Source organism: Mya arenaria, chromosome 3, assembly GCF_026914265.1.
Source record: "Mya arenaria isolate MELC-2E11 chromosome 3, ASM2691426v1".
NCBI lineage: Eukaryota > Metazoa > Mollusca > Bivalvia > Myida > Myidae > Mya > Mya arenaria.
In genome coordinates this window covers 7,254,083-7,276,867 of record NC_069124.1, presented here as the reverse complement: position 1 = coordinate 7,276,867, position 22,785 = coordinate 7,254,083, and the positions used below count along the sequence as shown (strand labels likewise).

General features: G+C 41.0%; 2 protein-coding genes across 2 annotated transcripts; both read left to right on the top strand.

The window, feature by feature from the left end:
• The first annotated feature begins 15,593 nt into the window (after window positions 1-15,593).
• On the top strand, window positions 15,594-17,730 carry LOC128229176 (uncharacterized). Its single transcript, XM_052940902.1, has 2 exons — window positions 15,594-15,881; window positions 16,190-17,730. The coding sequence occupies exons 1-2, from the start codon at window positions 15,666-15,668 to the stop codon at window positions 17,375-17,377; spliced, it is 1,404 nt and encodes a 467-aa protein (XP_052796862.1). The 5' UTR covers window positions 15,594-15,665; the 3' UTR covers window positions 17,378-17,730.
• An 842-nt stretch (window positions 17,731-18,572) lies between these two features.
• LOC128229290 (uncharacterized) lies at window positions 18,573-20,600 on the top strand. The gene is made up of 2 exons (XM_052941124.1): window positions 18,573-18,907; window positions 19,168-20,600. Exons 1-2 carry the CDS (start codon window positions 18,629-18,631, stop codon window positions 20,374-20,376), a joined length of 1,488 nt encoding a protein of 495 aa, XP_052797084.1. The 5' UTR covers window positions 18,573-18,628; the 3' UTR covers window positions 20,377-20,600.
• Window positions 20,601-22,785: the final 2,185 nt, after the last annotated feature.

Here is a 22,785-nt window from a genome sequence, read left to right as displayed (position 1 = left end):
AGATGGAATTCTTTTGACATAAGAATGCGGCGGACTTCAACGGAAAATTGCTAGCTATTATCATAACATGGCCACGCGAGCCCTATCGGATTCCTCATACAATCAACTGATTTATTGGTTTCAAACTTTCGTTATTTAAAACGATTGTAAGATACGGTTTCATCGAAATGTTATTATAGCGTGGTAATTCGAAATATTATCTGTCTTGGGATTTTAATTTGATATTACATACATTTTAATTGAACGTTTCGAAATATGCCAGGAAAGAATGCTTGTTCATCGTTCATTGATACAATTAGTCATTTTTGCCACACTTTTGATTGATCCCCATATCTCCTTCAAATCTTTATATTTCACGAAATGTTTTACTAATTTCAATCTAAAATGCATTTTGGTATACTTTGTGAAGCATTTTTCTATCATGTTGACATAGCATGTACACTTAGACTGTTTATATTTATTTTCGGAGGTGGGAGTGATGGAGGTGCGTGGCGCCGATTGTGCCCCTCTGGATCCGCTTGGGTGCCCATCTCATTTTTTTTCCAGTTTTTAGCCTTCCCTTAAACGGACTCGCTCATCTTTTTGGCCCAAAAATAGTTTTCCCGGTGATGCATCTGAAATCACTATTTCATCAGTATTTTACTCTATGATATCGAAATTGCAGAAAATATACAACTAAAGTTAGAAAAAAACCCACAATATTTCGGTTTTAGTGGGTCGCGAACCCACACCGTCAAGTCAAGAAAAACGTTGAAAACCGACGCCCTTATCACTAGGCAACAAGGACAATTGCAACCGAATTGTATATACGTATAGACTAATTTACTAAGCATAGTAGCACATAATATATACTTTACACTTGTAACTTTCACAGTTTACAGTATCATTATCATAATTTAGTATTATATTCATTTAACATATTTGATTATATGTACATATGTGTTTGTCTTTGCCATAAAATGCTTGTGTTGTAAATGGCCAAAGGCAAATTATGTCTATTGCCAATAAACTTTGAGATTTATTATAACAATACATTGATAACATCACGTGATAATGTCAATCAACCAGTCACACAACGAAATCGCTGATACCAGAAGTAAATTTTATTGAAAATTGTGGTCCTCAAAGACGATATTTGAACAAATATCAACACTTTGATTGTTCCAGCTGTCAGTATCTTTGTTTTAACAGTTTTAATGATTTGCCACAATTTATTCGTTATAAAGAAAATGCATTTTACAACCATGAGCGATCCCTTTAAGCCTTGTGTTGTGTTTTGTTTGCCTTGAGGAATATGTAATTTACTATCAAATGACTAAAAATTACATGGCGATTTTTAGGAAACACGACACCTCCTCGATGAAGTACGCAAAGGTCATACAAGTAGTACTGTCTGTTGTTGGCAGTGTGATCTCCGTTTTCTAGGACTATTGTCCCTTGCTTTTGCAGCAATGTTGTTCTGTTGCTGCTGTTGTCATTTGCATACGAACACGATTTGACTACACAGTTTCCATTCGCTGTTGCTGTCCTCGGTCCCGTTTTTGACCCAATAGCTGATGATTCAACGATGTTATTCTTTAAACCAGATATTCTCAACCAACTCATTGCGCTGTTCGGAGTCACAACCTTCGGTATTGCTCATCGTTGACAGATAACGTCCGTTGTTGATTACATCGGGTAATTAGGCAGCGCGATTTGACGACCGATTGTATTATCATGTATGACAATTGATGACTACCGAATTCTCGAAGAGAAGTGAACCCTTAAAACAGCGAGCCTGTTAACAGTTATGAATGAAATGTTTGCCGTTGATTCATGCTTTTATGCTTTTGACTCTGTACTTCGTCATTTGTAAATAACACTGAATACTAAAACCTTAAATGATCGTTTCCTAATTAGTTCAGATACTCACTAATTGCTATGCTCTTAGTCATACTAAAGCGTAGATATTCGATAAAAAACATTGTGTGATGAATGTTTCTAGTTATTCCGTTTTGTAAGTGCAAGTATATTTCACTTACCTATTACCCAGACATAGTGTATGATTTTCCAACCTGGGGCTACACGGCGGTACAAACTGTTCTACAGAAAGGACTTGAAAGGTTCTTTAATATGTTAATTGATCCGTATTAATTACCCCCAGCACGAGCACACCATGTCCGGGCGTAACTAGAACCGTTATACAGGTGATAAATTCTGGATATTGGAGTAATTGCAGCTCCCGCCTTTCTCCTGTAGGGCACGTGTTGCTACGCCCGATTCTGGTTGGGTTTACACGCTGGGAATGATAATGCTTTGGAATCAAAACGTATGAATAAAAATAATGTTAATTAATGTTTCCTCGGACGAATTTTATAACACGCATCACGTTTACTAATATGAGAACTTTTGTTTTATATTCTCTGATGTTTATAACTTTAGGTTATGTCTTAGCTTGGATGGCATCATTGGTAGTACAGCTGCGCCATTAAAATCGCCCATTATTAAAAACAAAAACGTTTAAGGTATTCTCACGAACATTGTAAAGTAAGTAACGCGTATTGTTGAGTAGTGCCCACTTACCATCATATCGTTGGCTTAAGCTTCGACACGCTTGCTGGTAATGTTGGGAATCGGTTCCAATATAGGTTTCACTCAAGTTACCGATTTTCGATAGTACAGTCGCTTTTTTAGAATACCGGATACAACCTGAATTGTATTTTTATCCATGCACAGTATTCAACTCTTAATCATTATATGTATATACGTTATCTCTATGTTTGAAGTTATGTAGTGCTGTTGTACAAAAATGGTTCATTTTCTTGCTCATTGTGGCTTTCATCAGCCATTATGTTAAAGATAACATCTGAACACTTACTTATATTTTCCTTTTTTCGATAATCGATTAAAACCAAATACAATCGATTGCTGCCAATTTCAGGCCTGACCAATCGATTTTCGATTATAATCGATCATCGGAACGTCACTACTTGCTGGTATAAGTAATACAACCATATTAGTCGAGTAATATTGACCGTTACGTTTAGCTTGCATGCCTTTCAAAGTTTATTGTACACTCTGCACATGTAATGTGTTACGAGGTTTACAACCGAGTGAAATGAACATCTAAAAATAATGTTCAAGTTGTGTAAGTACTAGGAAAAAAACTACCATCTATCTTCTTGAGTAAACTAAGACTAATACTGTAATTATATTTATACAAATTTGTAACGATTTATAGTAAAATTGAGGTAGGTGCTTATTAGCCTGTTGCATTTCTGTAATAATCCAGTAGGATCTTTAAAAAACTTTGCTGAAATTAATAATTTATTTTTATTCATCTATTTTCGAATTGGAAAAATGCGCAAACAATGCGAAGTATGAAAGTGTCGTAAGCGTGATGTGATACATCAGTAAGTAAGATTTATTGCGTTGTACACAACGATGCCAATTTTATATATTTTTTAAAATTTTGAAAAAATGGAAAAAAAGCACTTGAACATGTATATACCGGTATATATCAGTGAGAGACAAATAAAGAGTTTGCGATCAATATATATTACTAAAATATTTTTAGCAATCTATTGAATGCATTCCACACACTTGAATTGCTATCACCTTCTTTATCATTAAAAATTCTAAAGATATGATTGGATATGAGGGTGTTGCGATCCATCTTCATTTCCAAAATAATGTTCAGTACAACTTGCAGTTTTAGGTTTTTTTCGTAAACGTTTATGAATGTTACATGATCAGCGTTGGGCGTAGGAAGGTTAAAAATTGCTCACATCGTTGTTAAATCAAAGCGCTTAAAGCGTGGAACGGCTTTCGGCCTGAAAGTTAATTAAATCAAAACCATGGAGTATCTGCCTTGAAATACTCATTTAAAAAGGGACGGAGTAATACGCCATTGCAATTGCATATGAAACCTTATCTGATACTTTGGTTTCACAAACCATGCACTGCCACGGATAAAGCATTTAAGCATTTTTTTAGTAAAATCTACTCTACACTTCAAATATGACCGAGTCGTATTTAGTTTACAGCCAGGGTATGACCACTATATCTAATGCATTGGACGTGCTAATATGTTAAAAGTCTCTTTTTACGATGAAAGGATCCTCCCTCAAAATTCCTCTGGATCTAATCACCCACATACTATCTTGCCTGTATGTATTGATGTATCTTAATATTCCCCTCACCTATTTCACTCTTGGACAAAATTAACAGATTTATACCAGTGTTATATAAATTGAAACATGCTCAAGACTCTGGGCTGATATTACCGAGACAAACTGAGAAATCTTACGTACGTTCCGTTCTATTCGGCATTACATTATCACAAATTGTAGCAGGCCGAAAGCATGTCGACGCTTTAAGCGCTTTGATTTTAATTATTAAGTGTATGATATGCATTCAGTAATGGTTCAAGGTTGTAGGTAGGTACTTACACACATAAATGGTTTGGTAGGACATTGTCGCATAACCATTTAATTTGTGTCAGTACATACTAACAATCTTAATACAAATTGTCGAGTCAGAGCTGATTTAAGGCTATATTAAACATAGAAACTATATTGATATATGAATAACAATCATTAAAAGACTGATTATCGGACGAAATATTATTTTTTCATCAAAAACAATTAAAATATCGGCCGCGGCCAAAATGTAAAAACAGATATACACATGTATTTATTATTATTCAGTACGTGTTCATTTTGAAACTATTTGCATATTTTGCTTTTTATATTGCATGTTCTATCTCGTCGATATTAATATAATTCCGTTTTCTATGATTTTAATAGCGTAATTATGCTAAGATGCAGCTTATTCGCACTATATTAACCACACAACATATTATGAATATTCATGACAGCGCTACTTTTAGCAAGCTACCAAGCTATGGTAGATTTCGGTTTACGGTTATAAAACTCTGCAGGCCTAGCGTTCTCAAATGTTTAGTTTTCTTTTGCTCGTATGGTAAGTTTTAAGATTTGCGTTCGTAACTCATATGCCGGTCATACTTATGTGACAAGTACGCATGATTCTGAATTATCGGTAGTTAGGCCATTATGCACTATTGAATACTACGGTTCTTGATTTGCTTTAAAAAAAATCGGTGCGCTCTGAAAAAAATATTTCATCTTTTCTTTTTGGCAAACCTATGTTCATTTTTTGTCTTTTGAACATCTCAAAACTTGAAATTGAGGATCCGACGACCAATACATCAATTTGGTGTGACCTTACCGCATGTTATCAAAGTCAATGCAAACTATCATGTATTAAGAATGTTATCTTCGAAACCAATTTTGAATCAAACTTCGCTTTGAAGTCATTCCAAGAACATTCATGCCGATCCAGATTAAACAAGAGGTGAATAAGTCCACAATGCAACAAGGAAGCCAGTTTAATATCCTGACACAAAGACCGATTGTTGCGTAAAATATGCTCAACAGCTGAATTTCATAGCCGTTTTACGTTTGTTACTTGCCCTTAACAGTTACACTGAACTAATAATTGGCAAGTGGTTGCTTCTTGAAAAGTAAATATGGGTCACAATATTAAATGCACTAAGGCATCATAGAATGGTTGCACGGCTTAAACTTTGGCGAGTTCTTGTGTTCATATTTAGGAATACTAAATGAAATACAGGTTGAATCATGTCGCTTGAAAGCTCCGCATAACTCATTGACTAATAGGACAAATACTGACAAAAAGATAACGTTCTATTGAAGCACCTTCCAATAACCCACAACAGTTTTCAAAACATTAACAATTAACATTAAATGGTGACAACTTTCGTATCAAAGTTGGCCTTTTTTAAATTGTGTTGACAAAATTGCGTGAAGCATCTTAGAGTTACAGTGTACCATGGAATAATGAACATGATCTCCGCATGAAGCCTCTAAGAGTTACAGTGTACCGTGGTGTAATGCACATGGTCCCCGCATGAAGCCTCTCAGAGTTACAGTGTACCGCGGTGTAATGCACATGGTCCCCGCATGAAGCCTCTCAGAGTTACAGTGTACCGTGGAGGAATGCACATGTCCCCGCATGCAGCCTCTCAGAGTTACAGTGTACCGTGGTGTAATGCACATGGTCCCCGCATGAAGCCTATAAGAGTTACAGTGTACCGTGGAGGAATGCACATGGTCCCCGCATGCAGCCTCCCAGAGTTACAGTGTACCGTGGTGTTATGCACATGATTCTCGCGTGAAGTCTCTCAGAGTTAGAGTATAACGTGGTGTAATGCACCCAGTGCCCGCGTGAAGTCTCTCAGAGCTACAATGTACCGTGGTTTAATGCACATGGTCCCCGAATGAAGCCTGTCAGAGTTACAGTGAACCGTGATGCAATGCACCTGGTCCCCGCATGGAGCCTCTCAGAGTAACAGTGTACCGTGGTACAATGCACATGGTTCCCGCGTGAAGCCTATCAGAGTTACAGTGTACCGTGGTGTAATGCACATGGTCTCCGCATGAAGCCTCTCAGAGTTGCAGTGTGCAGTGGTGTAATGCACATGGTCCCCACATGAAGCCTCTTAGAGTTAGAGTGTACCGTGGTGTTATGCCGTTCAGAGTTACGGTGTACCGTGGCGTTATGTCTCTCAGAGTTACGGTGTACCGTGGCACATGGTCTCCGCATGAAGCCTGTCAGAGTTACAGTGTACCGTGGTGTCAGCACATGGTCCCCGAATGAAGCCTCTCAGAGTTACAGTGTACCGTGGTGTAATGCACATGTTCCCCGCATGAAGCCTCTCAGAGTTACAGTGTACCGTGATGTAATGCACATGGTCCCCGCATGAAGCCTCTCAGAGTGACAGTGTACCGTGGTGTTATGCACATGGTCCCCGCATGCAGCCTCTCAGAGTTACAGTGTACCGTAGTGTTATGCCTTTCAGAGTTACGGTGTACCGTGGTGTTATGCACATGGTCCCCGCATGAAGCTTCTCAGAGTTACAGTGTACCGTGGTACAATGCACATGGTTCCCGCATGAAGCTTCTCAGAGTTACAGTGTAACGTGGTGTAATGTACATGGTACCCGGATGAAGCCTCTCAGAGTTAGTGTACCGTGGTGTCATGCCTTTCAGAGTTACGGTGTACCGTGGTGTTATGCACATGGTCCCCGCATTAAGCCTGTCAGAGTAAGTATACCGTGGTGTAATGCCTCTCAGAGTTACGGTGTACCGTGGTGTTATGCATATGGTTCCCGCATGAAGCCTCTCAGAGTTAGTGTACCGTGGTGTTATGCACATGGTCCCCGCATGCAACCTGTTAGAGTTACAGTGTACCGTGGTGTTATGCACATGGTCCCCGCATGAAGCCTGTCAGAGTTGGTGTACCGTGGTGTTAGCACATGGTTCCCGCATGAAGTCTCTCAGAGTTACAGTGTATCGTGGTGTTATGCACATGGTTGTTCCTGCATGAAGCCTCCCAGAGTTAAAGTGTACCGTGGTGTAATGCACATGGTTCCCGCATGAAGCCTCTCAGAGTAACAGTGTACCGTGGAAGAATGCACATGGTCCCCGCATGAAGCCTCTCAGAGTTACGGTGTACCGTGGTGTTATGCCTTTCAGAGTTACGGTGTACAGTGGTGTTTTGCACATGGTCCCCGCATGAAGCCTGTCAGAGTTAGTTTACCGTGGTGTTATGCACATGGTCCCCGCATGAAGCCTCTCAGAGTTACAGTGTACCGTGGTGTTATGCACATGGTCCCCGCATGAAGACTCTCAGAGTTACAGTGTACCGTGGTGTTATGCACATGATTCTCGCGTGAAGTCTCTCAGAGTTAGAGTATAACGTGGTGTAATGCACCCAGTGCCCGCGTGAAGTCTCTCAGAGCTACAGTGTACCGTGGTACAATGCACATGGTTTGCCCATAAAGCCTCTCAAGAGTTACTGTGTACCGTGGTGTAATGCACATGGTCCCCGCATGAAGCCTCTCAGAGTTACGGTGTACCGTGGTGTTATGCACATGGTCCCCGCATGAAGCCTCTCAGAGTTACAGTGTACCGTGGTGTTATGCCTTTCAGAGTTACGGTGTACCGTGGTGTTTTGCACATGGTCCCCGCATGAAGCCTCTCAGAGTTACAGTGTACCGTGGTACAATGCAAATGGTTTGCCCATGAAGCCTCTCAGAGTTACAGTGTACCGTGGTGTAATTCACATGGTCCCCGCATGAAGCCTCTCAGAGTTACAGTGTACCGTGGTGTTATGCACATGGTCCCCGCATGAAGCCTCTCAATGTTATTGTACCGTGGTGTAATGCACATGGTCCCCGCATGAAGCCTCTCAGAGTTACAGTGTACTGTGATGTTATGCACATGGTCCCCGCATGAAGCCTGTCAGAGTTACAGTGTACCGTGGTGTTATGCCTTTCAGAGTTACGGTGTACCGTGGTGTTATGCACATGGTCCCCGCATGAAGCCTGTCAGAGTTAGTGTACCGTGGTGTTATGCCTTTCAGAGTTACGGTGTACCGTGGCGTTATGCACATGGTTCCCGCATGAAGCCTCTCAGAGTTACGGTGTACCGTGGCGTTATGCACATGGTTCCCGCATGAAGCCTCTCAATGTTATTGTACCGTGGTGTAATGCACATGGTCCCCGCATGAAGCCTCTCAGAGTTACAGTGTACTGTGATGTTATGCACATGGTCCCCGCATGAAGCCTGTCAGAGTTAGTGTACCGTGGTGTTATGCCTTTCAGAGTTACGGTGTACCGTGGCGTTATGCACATGGTTCCCGCATGAAGCCTCTCAGAGTTACGGTGTACCGTGGCGTTATGCACATGGTTCCCGCATGAAGCCTCTCAGAGTTACGGTGTACCGTGGCGTTATGCACATGGTTCCCGCATGAAGCCTCTCAGAGTTACGGTGTACCGTGGCGTTATGCACATGGTTCCCGCATGAAGCCTCTCAGAGTTACGGTGTACCGTGGTGTTATGCACATGATTCTCGCGTGAAGTCTCTCAGAGTTAGAGTATAACGTGGTGTAATGCACCCAGTGCCCGCGTGAAGTCTCTCAGAGCTACAGTGTACCGTGGTACAATGCACATGGTTTGCCCATAAAGCCTCTCAAGAGTTACTGTGTACCGTGGTGTAATGCACATGGTCCCCGCATGAAGCCTCTCAGAGTTACGGTGTACCGTGGTGTTATGCACATGGTCCCCGCATGAAGCCTCTCAGAGTTACAGTGTACCGTGGTGTTATGCCTTTCAGAGTTACGGTGTACCGTGGTGTTATGCACATGGTCCCCGCATGAAGCCTGTCAGAGTTAGTGTACCGTGGTGTTATGCCTTTCAGAGTTACGGTGTACCGTGGCGTTATGCACATGGTCCCCGCATGAAGCCTCTCAGAGTTACAGTGTACCGTGGTGTTATGCACATGGTCCCCGCATGAAGCCTCTCAATGTTATTGTACCGTGGTGTAATGCACATGGTCCCCGCATGAAGCCTCTCAGAGTTACAGTGTACTGTGATGTTATGCACATGGTCCCCGCATGAAGCCTGTCAGAGTTAGTGTACCGTGGTGTTATGCCTTTCAGAGTTACGGTGTACCGTGGCGTTATGCACATGGTTCCCGCATGAAGCCTCTCAGAGTTACGGTGTACCGTGGCGTTATGCACATGGTTCCCGCATGAAGCCTCTCAGAGTTACGGTGTACCGTGGTGTTATGCACATGGTTCCCGCATGAAGCCTCTCAGAGTTACGGTGTACCGTGGAGGAATGCACATGGTTCCCGCATGAAGCCTCTCAGAGTTACGGTGTACCGTGGTGTTATGCACATGGTTCCCGCATGAAGCCTGTCAGAGTTACAGTGTACCGTGGTGTTATGCCTTTCAGAGTTACAGTGTACCGTGGTGTTATGCACATGGTTCCCGCATGAAGCCTGTCAGAGTTAGTGTACCGTGGTGTTATGCACATGGTTCCCGCATGAAGCCTCTCAGAGTTACAGTGTACCGTGATGTTATGCACATGGTTCCCGCATGAAGCCTCTCAGAGTTACAGTGTACCGTGGTGTTATGCCTTTCAGAGTTACGGTGTACCGTGGTGTTATGCACATGGTCCCCGCATGAAGCCTCTCAGAGTTACAGTGTACCGTGATGTTATGCACATGGTTCCCGCATGAAGCCTGTCAGAGTTACAGTGTACCGTGATGTTATGCACATGGTCCCCGCATGAAGCCTCTCAGAGTTACAGTGTACCGTGGAGGAATGCACATGGTCTCTGCATAAAACCTCTCAGAGTTACGGTGTACCGTGGTGTTATGCACATGGTCCCCGCATGAAGCCTGTCAGAGTTAGTGTACCGTGGTGTTATGCACATGGTCCCCTGCATGAAGCCTCTTAGAGTTACAGTGTACCGTGGTGTTATGCACATGGTCCCTGCATGAAGTCTGTCAGAGTTAGTGTACCGTGGTGTTATGCCTTTTAGAGTTAAGGTGTACCGTGGTGTTATGCCTTTCAGAGTTACGGTGTACCGTGGCGTTATGCCTCTCAGAGTTACGGTGTACCGTGGTGTAATGCACATGGTTCCCGCGAGTGAAGCCCCACAGTAGTTCAAATTCTTCTGCCGACAAATTTCCCTTTTTATATACACAGCCATTTGGGCATTTCAAAACAAATAATTTATGAACATATATTGTTACGAATTTCTTTCCTTTCGTAGATGGGGATTACAGAAGCGAAACAAATTGTATTAAGAATGGTACTTTCAGCCTGTGTTGTTTTGTATAGTCTGTGTCTCGTTAAAGTGTTTGTTACGTTTTATACTGGGCCTTCGTATTTGTTTGGCTCTAGCACCGATAGTTGACATTGTATTATAGGCTGGTGATACACAAATACACCGATAGTTGACATTGTATTATAGGCTGGAGATACACAAATACACCGATAGTTGACATTGTATTATAGGCTGGAGATACACAAATACACCGATAGTTGACATTGTATTATAGGCTGGAGATACACAAATACACCGATAGTTGACATTGTATTATAGGCTGGAGATACACAAATACACCGATAGTTGACATTGTATTATAGGCTGGAGATACACAAATACACCGATAGTTGACATTGTATTATAGGCTGGAGATGCACAAATAAAAGCGTTCAATGCAAGTCACTTTTTAGCAAGAAAATGTATAAGTGATACTGTGCTTTTTACTGAACAAGGGGTGATACTTTTGAGCAGACTAGCAAAATGGATGACAGTAACCACTCATTCGCAATGTATGTCTTTGTAAATATTCACAGGTAACGCAAATAAATTGTTAGAAGCAATACGAAAAATATCAAGTGCAGTGGAATAATGTAGTTTTGCATGAAAATGTGTTCGGTCTTTATCTACCGATTATCGAAGAATAAAAGGTTTGGTAATGTTTTTGCGAAGCTGCATTGATATCTGAACCCACTCTGACCGATATATAGACCACATACGTAATGAAACCTGTTGCTATCGCCATCTGAAGACATTATAGACACGATGTGGTTCTTGTCTTTACGACTTTCCTGCGGGATTTCAGACTTTACCACAAACTCCGATAAAAAACTAACACACAACGTCTTGTTCGGAGAGATCACGGAAAATGCCAGTCGCCCGTAAATCAAACATAAATGTGTTAAGTAGCTACGGAATAAAACAATTCATGTTAAGCAGGCTTCACGCGTTGCTTATTTGTTTTATGTTCGGCTAGAAAAATAAAATGGTGTCGATGAACCAGAGAAGTAATTGACTGGCTGTTGTTTCGGCTCTTAGTACCTTTTTTCACAGTAGGAACTCTTATTTACGGACGACGTTTGACATTTCTTACAAATGCAAGCTGATACAACCATGCTGCCTGATGACTTTCCTTCTGTATTGCTGTGTGCGTTTCTTTTCTTAATGGGAAAGGAAGTAACGTTGTTGGCGATTAAGAATGGTCTTTATCCACGAAAATTAATGTCTTTCATTAACTGTTAAATTTTCTCATATTGCTTATTTACTGGTAAGGCCAAATTATGTGTCAGTCTTAGCAATGCGGACCATCCTACAAATGTCTTTCAAGATATACGGGGGGCATGTTCAACGTAAATTCCATTTTGGACTAAGTAGACTTCAAGTCGTGTTTTCATTAACGGCATCCACAAACGTGTAACATATTACCAAAATTCCGGGAAAATACTTACTAGTATTTGCTTACAGCTAAATTGGAGTAGATTGCCCGTTTGCACGTGTAGCAAATGTCATCTTGCAAATTGAAATGTTTTTTGTTCAAATGTTGTAAGGTCAAGCCACATGCTTCAGTTTTGGCAAAGACTGATTTTACTGTTTACGTTGTTTCTCCCTTGTTTTGACTTTTTCCGTTAAGCGCACGCGCAATTGTCAAAACAACTGACTGAAAAGAAAAATACCAAACAACGCCAATAGTCATAACAGGAAGGGCATAGCGACTTCTGTAAGTCCAGGTTGAAAGTAGAACAAAAGTTATGACAAACGGTAATTGACAGTAATGTTACTAACAATCCTACAATATGAACATGATTATAAACATTGAATCATTTTGTCACACTTGAACTCAAATATTTTTAATCATCGAACGGTATAGCGAGTACAAACCAGCCTCGTCGTTGCAATTTAATTTCAAGGAAGTGTGTTTCAAAAGGTGTCCATATAGTCGTTCGGAGCCATTAAGTGTTCTCACGTACGCTAGTTCAAGCACTTGTATCACCAGGGAGAAATATTTGCGGATTTTTTTTTTCAAAAAAGCCCACATATTTAACACCAAACCTGTGATGTTGATCCACTCATTGTCCATGTTGGTGACTCAAAACCTGACCAAGTCATACTGACACAGTGGTGATGAAGTGACGAGAGTGGAGAGGTTTTTGAATCATGCAGGGCTAGCCTTTAATCCGAAGTCATTAGCATGCTTTCTCAGTGCGCAGTTACGCAATTGATGATTTTAGTTTCGGATTTATCCCATTAGTTTCGAATTCGGATCAAAGTGAGCGTACGAAATTGTATAAAAGAAAATGAACACCTACAACTACGTTTTAATTTAATGAATAGGAGACTGTCTGGTTTATAAATGTCTGAAAGGTGAACTCGCCAGGTGAACGTCACAATGTCCAAGCTGAATGACCGTCGCAGGTTGAGTGGGCTGGCGGTGGTCATTAGTGATTGCCATTAAAAATGCATCAACTGACCACCAACGCATTGGACAGCATATATGCAGCAGATAACCATGCACAAAACATCTTATCAACAACGCCTCTTAGTCCTGTCATGTACTTGCATTATTTTGTCTGTGTAGGTATCTGTTCTGGCCTTAACTCCAACAATACATCACAAAACGTCCAAAATCCAAGTATGTTTCTACGCTGTTTGTGTTTAATTCAGGACTGCAGGCATAATGGTTTCTGGAAGAAAATTGTATGTAAATTTGTCTAATGTCTAGACGTCTTTTTTTTACTTACCATTTCAACGACTGAAAGGCAGCCACTTTACCATTTTTGTTTGCAAACTGTATCGTATATTCTTCTGAAAGACAAATACGTGTATCTTTATTTCAACACCAGTCTTATGAGTCCAAAGATTATTATTTTTACTTTATTTACTGTTTTGTGAACTGACGAAGGTCTATGTGACCTTAAAGGTATCGCCTTACAGATTTTATGTTTGCAACGATTTTAAAGTTTGCTGAAATTGAGTTGTTTTATTTACAAATATTTTTTCGAAGAAACACCGAATTATCGGATGGTACATTCTCATTTAAAAATATTTGGGTGGTTCATGCATGGTGTAAAATATGAGTTTTACAACAATACGCATTTTGCGTTTTAAATGCAGTATAATCTAGGAAGAATAACAGTATGGCAAATATCCGCGTGATACCAGATACCATGATCGCACTATGGCAAATATCCGCGTGATACCATGATCGCATTATGGCAAATATCCGCGTGAAACCATGATCGCACTATGGCAAATATCCGCGTTATACCATGATCGCATAATGGCAAATATCCGCGTGATACCATGATCGCGTTATGGCAAATATCCGCGTGATACCATGACCGCAGTATGGCATAAATCCGCATGACACCATGGCCGCAGTATGGCAAATATCCGCGTGATACCATTACCGCAGTATGGCATAAATCCGCATGATACCATGGCCGCAGTATGGCAAATATCCGCGTGATACCATGACCGCACTATGGCAAATATCCGCATGATACCATGATCGCATTATGGCAAATATCCGCGTGAAACATGATCGCATTATGGCAAATATCCGCGTGATACCATGATCGCATTATGGCAAATATCTGCGTGATACCATGACCGTAGTATGGCATAAATCCGCATGACACCATTACCGCAGATGGCATAAATCCGCATGATACCATGGCCGCAGTATGGCATAAATCCGCATGATACCATGACCCCAGTGTGGTAAATATCCGGGTGATACCATGACTGCAGTATGGTATAAATTCGCATGATACAGTGACCGCAGTATGGTATAAATCCGCGTGATACCATGACCGCAGTACGGTATAAATCCGCGTTATACCATTACCGCAGTATGGTATAAATCCGCATGATACCATGGCCGCAGTATGGCATAAATCCGCATAATACCATGACCGCAGTATGGCAAATATCCGCGTGGTACCATGACCGCAGTATGGCAAATATCCGCGTGATACCATAACCGCAGTGTGGCATAAATCTGCATGATACCATGACCGAAGTATGGCAAATATCCGCATGATACCATGACCGCAGTATGGCATAAATCCGTATTGTATCATGACCGCAGTATGGCAATTATCCGCGTGGTACCATGACCGCAGTATGGCAAATATATGCGTGATACCATGACCGCAGTATGACAAAAATCCGCATTATATCATGACCGCATGACCGCAGTATGGAAAATATCCGCGTGATACCATGACCGCAGTATGGCAAATATCCGCGTGATACCATGACCGCAGTATGACAAATATCCGCGTGATACCATGGACGCAGTATGGCAAATATCCGCATAATACCATGACCGCAGTATGGCAAATATCCGCATAATACCATGACCGCAGTATGGCAAATGACCGCAGTATGGAAAATATCCGCGTGATACCATGACCGCAGTATGGCAAATATCCGCGTGATACCATGGACGCAGTATGGCAAATATCCGCATGATACCATGACCGCAGTATGGCAAATATCCGCGTGAAGCGCTTACGTTTCAATTTAAATGTAAACGGCTAAACTGGCGATTCAGCCAAGTAAAGCATGTAAAACGTCGATCGATATGGAATGAAAAAGTCAATTAGTTTTAACAAATACTTCGATCACATTGGTTCAAAAACTAATTTCCACCATTTTACCACATTAAAACAAAAACAATGACACACAAACTGAACTTTTCGGTCGATTTTGAAAATTGAAATTTAAAGTTTATTGAGATAATTCCAATCTCTTATAGATAGTGTCGACCCCTCGACCGATACATCTTGATGATAACAATTGGAAAATAATTTAAGATGTATCTGGACATAACAATCTAATATATAGCCAATCTTCACTAATTATAATTTAATAAATAAATATAAAAAACAACAACATTGATTTAATATTCATTGTAGCAATTAATTGTAACACGGGATATATTAACACTGTGTGCAAAATGTTGTGTTTACGAATTGTCCTGACCTCACTGTGCTGGACCGCGGCTGTTTGGGCGCTTTTGCTATCGGTATGGACAGACGCGGATACGGACACGTCAGTGTGTTCACCGGAAATGTACGGGAACGACACAGCTGCGTACTGGGCTTGCCGCATACAGTTTGCACATCAGGCCAACTGGTTCCCGTCCCCTATAGCCGGGCTTTTCAGTTACGAGGTATGCAATTAAAGCAACATTATGTCTTTATTTAGATCTTCAAAGGTCTGTATTTTATTTGCAATAACCGCGAATGCAAGTCATAGCGTTACGTTTTTGCACGTGAAGGAGTTCGAGGACGTTACACCTCTGAACCTTCAGAACGAGATGCAAACATCTATACGCACATGTTCATGCAAACAAACCTTGACTCAGTTAAAAAACATATTTTGGATCTTTGTTAATGCCTTTTTAAAGCTATAGTAAAATTGTAACACTTACTCTAACTATGTTTGAATATCAAAATAAAATTGTGACTTGTTCTGTAGATCTGGAACGGCTACGACGGTTTCTGGCAGAACGGCGCTGTCCTGGAAACATTCGTCAACTTCCTGGCAAATACAAACGCTACCCACACTCGCTACACGAGCGTGATCAAAGGTGGGGAGCGGAACCTTTACAGCCTGTTAGAGGCCTACGGGCCCTACCCCTCCTTTGACGACATGGGGTGGTACGGACTCGCCTTCGCGCGGATACATGAGGTTCTCGGGGATCCACAGTTTCTCCAAGATGCCGAGGACATATTTGATTGGTGTTGGCGCACGGGCTGGGACACGAGCGGTAATTGCAGTGGTGGATTCTGGTTTGATAACAGGTTCGATTCCAAGCAGACCATCACCAATGCACAATTGCTACAACTTAGTGCAAAGCTATACAGGATGACAAATAACACTGACTATGGGAAGAAGATGCACCAGATTTATGAGTTTATTGTTTATAACGACCTTATTAACAATTCATCTTATTTAGTATCTGATGGAGCGACAGCGAACTGCACTGCTGCAGATGTCTACGGACCTACTTACAACTCTGGCGTTATGATCGGCGCAATGGCGGCCATGTACAAGGCGACTGGATTTACTTCTTACAATGACCTTGGATATAAAATTGCGATTGGAATTCTCGAACACTATTGCAATGAAAATGGCATCTTGGTGGAATACTGTAACCCGAATTGCAACGACGACGCTTTAATGTACAAAGGAATCTTTGCACGAAATGTAAGATACCTCATCGATGTTCTTGATGATCCTATTAGAGAAGACTACTTGCTAAACTGGCTCGACCTTCAGGTCAAATCCAATATTGAACACAATATATGCGACCTCAATCCTTTAACAAAATGCAACATTAGTTACAAAGACGGGCCAGCTTATTATAACAAATCCGGGCCCGTGTTTTCACCAGATTGGCGAGGCCCGTTCACCTACGGGGCCCCAATGCAACAAACCTCCGTCCTTGACCTCATGATAGCCGCCATCCGTCCGGGCACCAATTGCACTGGTAAATACTGCAACTATGACCCGTACTACCCGGCACCCCAACCCCTCACGTGTGGGAGTAGGCCCTGTCCTGAGGGGGAGGATTGTTGCGAGTACAGCCCCTACACGTCATACACGTGCTGCTATACCAACCAGCACTGCAATCAGACTGCTGGAATTTGTGTTGGCAACTAGTGATGTTGTGTTTGGCACTATTGAGTAGTGTGGTTTTATATGTGATAACAACTAGTCACGCTGTGTTTGGCACTATTGAGTAGTGTTGTTTTATATGTGATAACAACTAGTGATGCTGTAGTGTTAGTCACTATTGGGAAGTGTTGGTGTATAAGTGAAAACAACTGGTGACATTGAGCTGGACACTATTTGGTAGTATTGTTGCATTTATAATTACAACTACTGCTGCTGTGCTTAGCATTATTGGGTAGTGTTGTTTCATACATTGTTTGTTTTGTAAGAGTTGTAAGATTGGACTTAATTGGTTTTATAGATATGTGGATTTATCAGTTTTCAGAACCTTTAAAGTAATATAGTTAGCCATGTTATCTTACTCAGTTTTCTACATGAAGCTCATGACGAGACACCCGACACATACGTCTTTGCAATTGATAAAAACATCTGACCACAAATCTTGCTAAGAACCGTTAACGTTTCTGATGAACTAATTGTACATGACAGTTGTCCAGAAAACTCGTGCATGTTCAAGTCAGAGGCCAAAGAGCAAATATCCCCAGGTGTTCCCGGAGCTTAATTGAGTTAGATGATAATGTACGTGTAACTTGCCATTTTACTGCACGGGGAACATGCGAACCGCCATAACTGACAAGGTAAATACAGGAACCAATTTGACTAGCGGCGTGTTTACGTGATAGGTATGTGAGTAAGGACTTGTGTTACAAGTGGTTGAACCGAGGAACATAGCCAGTAGGTCTTTTATGTCTCACACCTCGGGTATGGGTGGAATTCCTGATATGTAAAGTAGTTTTTTTTTTCTCTACTTTTTATATCATTGAGGTTCAGCGACAAAGGCATAATTGTGTATGCGTATGAAAGCTTTTGTCAAATTCAAGTTTTACTTTCTGTATAGTTAATTCTACCTGAATATATTGAGACACGGTTTGGAGGTTGCAATCTTTACGTAGTGTTATGAGTATACTATGTATTTGTTTTATTATGATAACATTTATCAAGGTGAACCACCCCATGTGACCCGACCGATATGGTGTATATCACTTTACGGACAGACGGACAAATCACGTATAATTGGAACACTATGAGATAACATTTTATCTTATACACAATGAAATCAATTCGATACGTATTCCGATATGCCTGTATATTGTTCGAGATTGTTACCCATTTTTCAAATCATGTGTTGAGGAAAATGTAAATAGCCGTTCGTTGATACATGTGTTAAATACATGAAACATGGCGTACTTAAAAACTATCAACGTGCATTTTAGAAGTTCCAAGCATTTCATCACTCTTTCACTCGCGGTCTGTATTTACGCGTTGTTGAACGGACTTCCAAGCGCAGGAAGAGACCACACCGCAATAACCGGGCCAGTTCCCAACGAAACCGTAGGCATGGTGTGTTCACCGGAAATGTACGGGAATGACACAGCCGCGTTTTGGGCGTGCCGCACACAGTTTGCGCATCAAGCCAACTGGTGGCCTTCACCGATAGCCGGTCTCTTCAGTTATCAAGTATTTTCCTATATATTCTTTGTTTTCTTTCTAAAATCATAAATAATATTGATATTGCAGCCTTTATGATAAAATTTAAAAAAGTACTCAAATTCTTCAAATTAAGCCATAATTGTATACAGGATAGAAGATGGTCTCTCATTGGAAAACGGCGACGGTTATTCTTCTTCTGTTTTCAAATATGCATGGACCTTTTATTAAAAGGGTTTGACAACTATGTTGCATGTACATATCTATTTACTTTGTACATATTATGGCAGGTTTGGAATGGCTATGACGGCTTTTGGCAGGACGGCGCTGTCTTGGAAACGTTCACTAATTTCATCAAGTACACTGGAGGCACCCACAAACGTTACGTCAATGTGATCAAAGGCAGCGAACGTGACCTCTACAGCCTTCTAGAAGCGTACGGCCCTTACCCCTCGTTTGACGATATGGGATGGTATGGGTTGTCCTATACAAAGATTCATGAAGTGTTCGGTGACCAAATATTTCTTAGTAATGCTGTGGAGATTTATAACTGGATCTGGTCGATGGGCTGGGACAAGAGCGGAACATGTGATGGGGGGTTCTGGTTTGATACAACCATGGTCTCCAAGCAGACCATCACAAATGCTCAAATGCTGCAGCTGTCTGCGAGATTGTTTAAAATCACCAATGACACCAAGTATGAAAAGAATATGAACCAGCTGTTTAACTATATTATGCACAATGGTCTGATTAATACGACAACTTACCTCGTTAGTGACGGCGCGACATTTAACTGTACGGCAGCGGATCTATACGGACCTACTTACAACTCTGGTGTTATGATTGGTGCCCTCACTGAAATGTACATGGTTACAAATAAAACTCAATTGCTGGATTTAGCTTTTAAAGTTGCAATAGCAATCTTTGAACACCGCTGTAATGAAAACGGCATTCTTGTTGAATATTGCCATCCAGATTGCGATGAAGACGCCTTAATGTATAAAGGGTTGTTCGCGAGAAATCTACGCTACTTTATTGACGTGTTGGACGATCCAATAAAAAAAGAGTATCTCGTGACTTGGCTAAATTTACAAATCGAATCCAATATTAAATACAACCTCTGTGATGTCGAACATTTCTCTAAGTGCAATGTAACGTTTAAGGATGGGCCTCCCTTCTATAACACATCAGGCCCCGTTTTCTCCCCTGACTGGCGCGGCCCCTTTACCTATGGCTCCCCGATCCCTCAGACGTCCGTTCTTGACCTCTTGGTGGCGGCGATCCGGCCAGGCACCCGGTGTGAGGGGAAGTACTGCAGCTATGACCCCTACTTCCCACCACCGACGTCTCTGACTTGTCAAGACCAGCCCTGCCCCGAGGACGAGGATTGTTGCGAGTACAGTCCCTACAGTTCATACACGTGCTGTTACACCAACCAACATTGCAACCAGACTACGGGAATCTGCGATGATAACAACACCATGTACTATGTTCCATAGGCAATGATACGGTTTAAAGATGTCACAAAGTTTATACTTCAATTAGAATCATGTTGACCAGTAAACCAAGTTCGGTTGATTTGACATAATTCAGAGGCATTTCAATGGAAATTTGCATTAAAATAGAGGTAAAAAAAAGACTTAAAGTGATAATGGCTTGCCCTTGTTTGAAGTTTCTTGATTGGTGCGTTTTCATAATTCATCCTAATATGCATATTAAATAAATGTCAGAAACTAAATAAGCTTGAAATATTGCTATGTTGTTGAAACAACTTTATGCATGTAACTTTATTCCGTTTTTTTGTTGTTGTTTTTTAAAGTAAAATCACCCACAAATTTATTTTCATCATCTCAGTACTACAAACTAATTTTAAAAATTTCCTTGTGCGCCGTACGTTGTATCTGGATGTTTAATTGTATTCTATTTTTCACTGGACAAGGTAATACGGTACACGCCATTGACCGCAGTATGTGATTTGTGTGCAGGCGATGATTTTTTAACAGCCTTGACTTCATGAAACGTCATTGTTCTTATGAAGTTGTCAACAAATCAACACGTTTATCTGAAGTTCTCATAAGTTCCTGTACAACATGAACATTGTATACTCTTAGTTGTTATCATCAGTTGTTTGCCTCAAGTATTTGGGATATTTATCAAATTAAAATTATAGGCATGTTAGGCATGCTAAATGTGTTGCAAAATATTGCTGTTTTAAATGAGCGCCAAAAAAGAAACGTACACTTTATTTCCTACGAAGAAGCTTTGCCAATGCATCAATGCAAATCCAGTCCCATACTACAGAAGTTGTACAAACACAGATGAACAAAATGTTGGAATTCCCAATTCGGTCTCATGACGATCATTCCTTAAGCGAAATGCTTCGGTGCTTTCGGACCATTATATCATTCACTTCCTGGAAAGGGTTCAGAGGTAGCCAAGAAAATCGAACTTGTTTACTGTCAATGTTAGATATGTGTTCATGCCGGGGCAAAATTTAACCAGTCAGGAAACAATTAAAATTTCAAGTACGTGTAAAAATTTAGATACTGAATGTTTGAACTTATGTTATAATTATTCACCAGTCAATTGTAACCACGCCCCCTGGCCCGGGGGATAGCGGGGAAAATGGGCCGTTTTTTACCGCAGTGCCGAGTGAATGCGGTGGTTTTGATTTTGCGCCGAAAAAAAACGGGAAATGGGCAGTGCAGTGCAGATCAATAAATATTCCCCATCTTTCATATTATTTTTCAAGTTGAAAAATAATCATCTGTTTAAAAGGCTTTATCAGCTGTTATCTTAAATAACCATCACTATGAAGAAACAGAAAACGTATGCTTTAAATATATACATTGTAATAGACCTTACCTAGGATGTCCCCGGGGTGCGGGGGAATTTGGCTGTGTGTTTTTTACCAGCAGTTTGTCCTCGCAGGGCGGGGATTTTACCTGGATTGGCTGGACCGAAAGTCAAAGTCCCCGCTATTCCCCGGACCTGGGAGCCGTGGTTACAATTTACTGGTGCATATTATCTCATAGTTCTACAAATTGGTACTATACCCAGATGAAAATGGTAATTAAATGAACTATTGCGTCTAAGACTTGATTTGAACTTCTTCAGACAGCTGGTCCGGGGTTACGTTTAAGCACGAGCTGTGTACTAAAAAGCCAGAGCCTCTGTTGCAAGCTGCCTATTTGTTGTTCAATTTCACTGGCACATCTCTTGGATGTATTTACGTTTTCCCAGTAAATGTTTATTGTACGAGCTAGAAGCGTAAACTGTACCTTTAGTTCCTAATAAAATTTGATAAACACTGACTGGAATAACGGCAAATAAAAATTACCCATGCACTATCTGAGAAAATATGAGTTTTCTATTAGCTGTAATAGACAAAGGGAAACGTTGCCAACTCCTCTATAAATTGGCCTTGAACTCATATAACCGTTTGAGCTCAGGCTAAACTCCTTGTGGTGGTCATTTCTCGTGCACTCTCTGTCTGGACTCAGATCAGAACGATACGGACATGTTTATTTACACGTTATTAACCTAATTGAGTTGTTCGTATGAGAAAATACAGCCTTCTTTTTAAACAGAAGAGGGAAGTTATCATTTTAGTTACAGTTGATCCTTCCTATTAACTAATGGGTATTTTCAATTTCGGTATTTTGCTTAATTTCTGAAGGATTAAGGAAGTATCTCATACAATTGAGAGCCAATGAAAAGTTGACAGAGTTCGTAACATTCACGGCCACACATGTACTGAACGTATCTTAACATTCACGGCCACACATGTACTGAACGTCTCCTAACATTCACGACCACACATGTACTGAACGTGTCCTAACATTGACGGCCACACATGTACTGAACGTGTCCTAACATTGACGGCCACACATGTACTGAACGTGTCC

Coding starts and splice junctions, on each gene's coding strand:
- LOC128229176 (XM_052940902.1), top strand. CDS start 15,666: ATGTTGTGTTTACGAATTGTCCTGACCTCACTGTGCTGGACCGCGGCT. Junction 15,882..16,189: donor CCGGGCTTTTCAGTTACGAG/GTATGCAATTAA, acceptor CTTGTTCTGTAG/ATCTGGAACGGCTACGACGG.
- LOC128229290 (XM_052941124.1), top strand. CDS start 18,629: ATGGCGTACTTAAAAACTATCAACGTGCATTTTAGAAGTTCCAAGCAT. Junction 18,908..19,167: donor CCGGTCTCTTCAGTTATCAA/GTATTTTCCTAT, acceptor ATATTATGGCAG/GTTTGGAATGGCTATGACGG.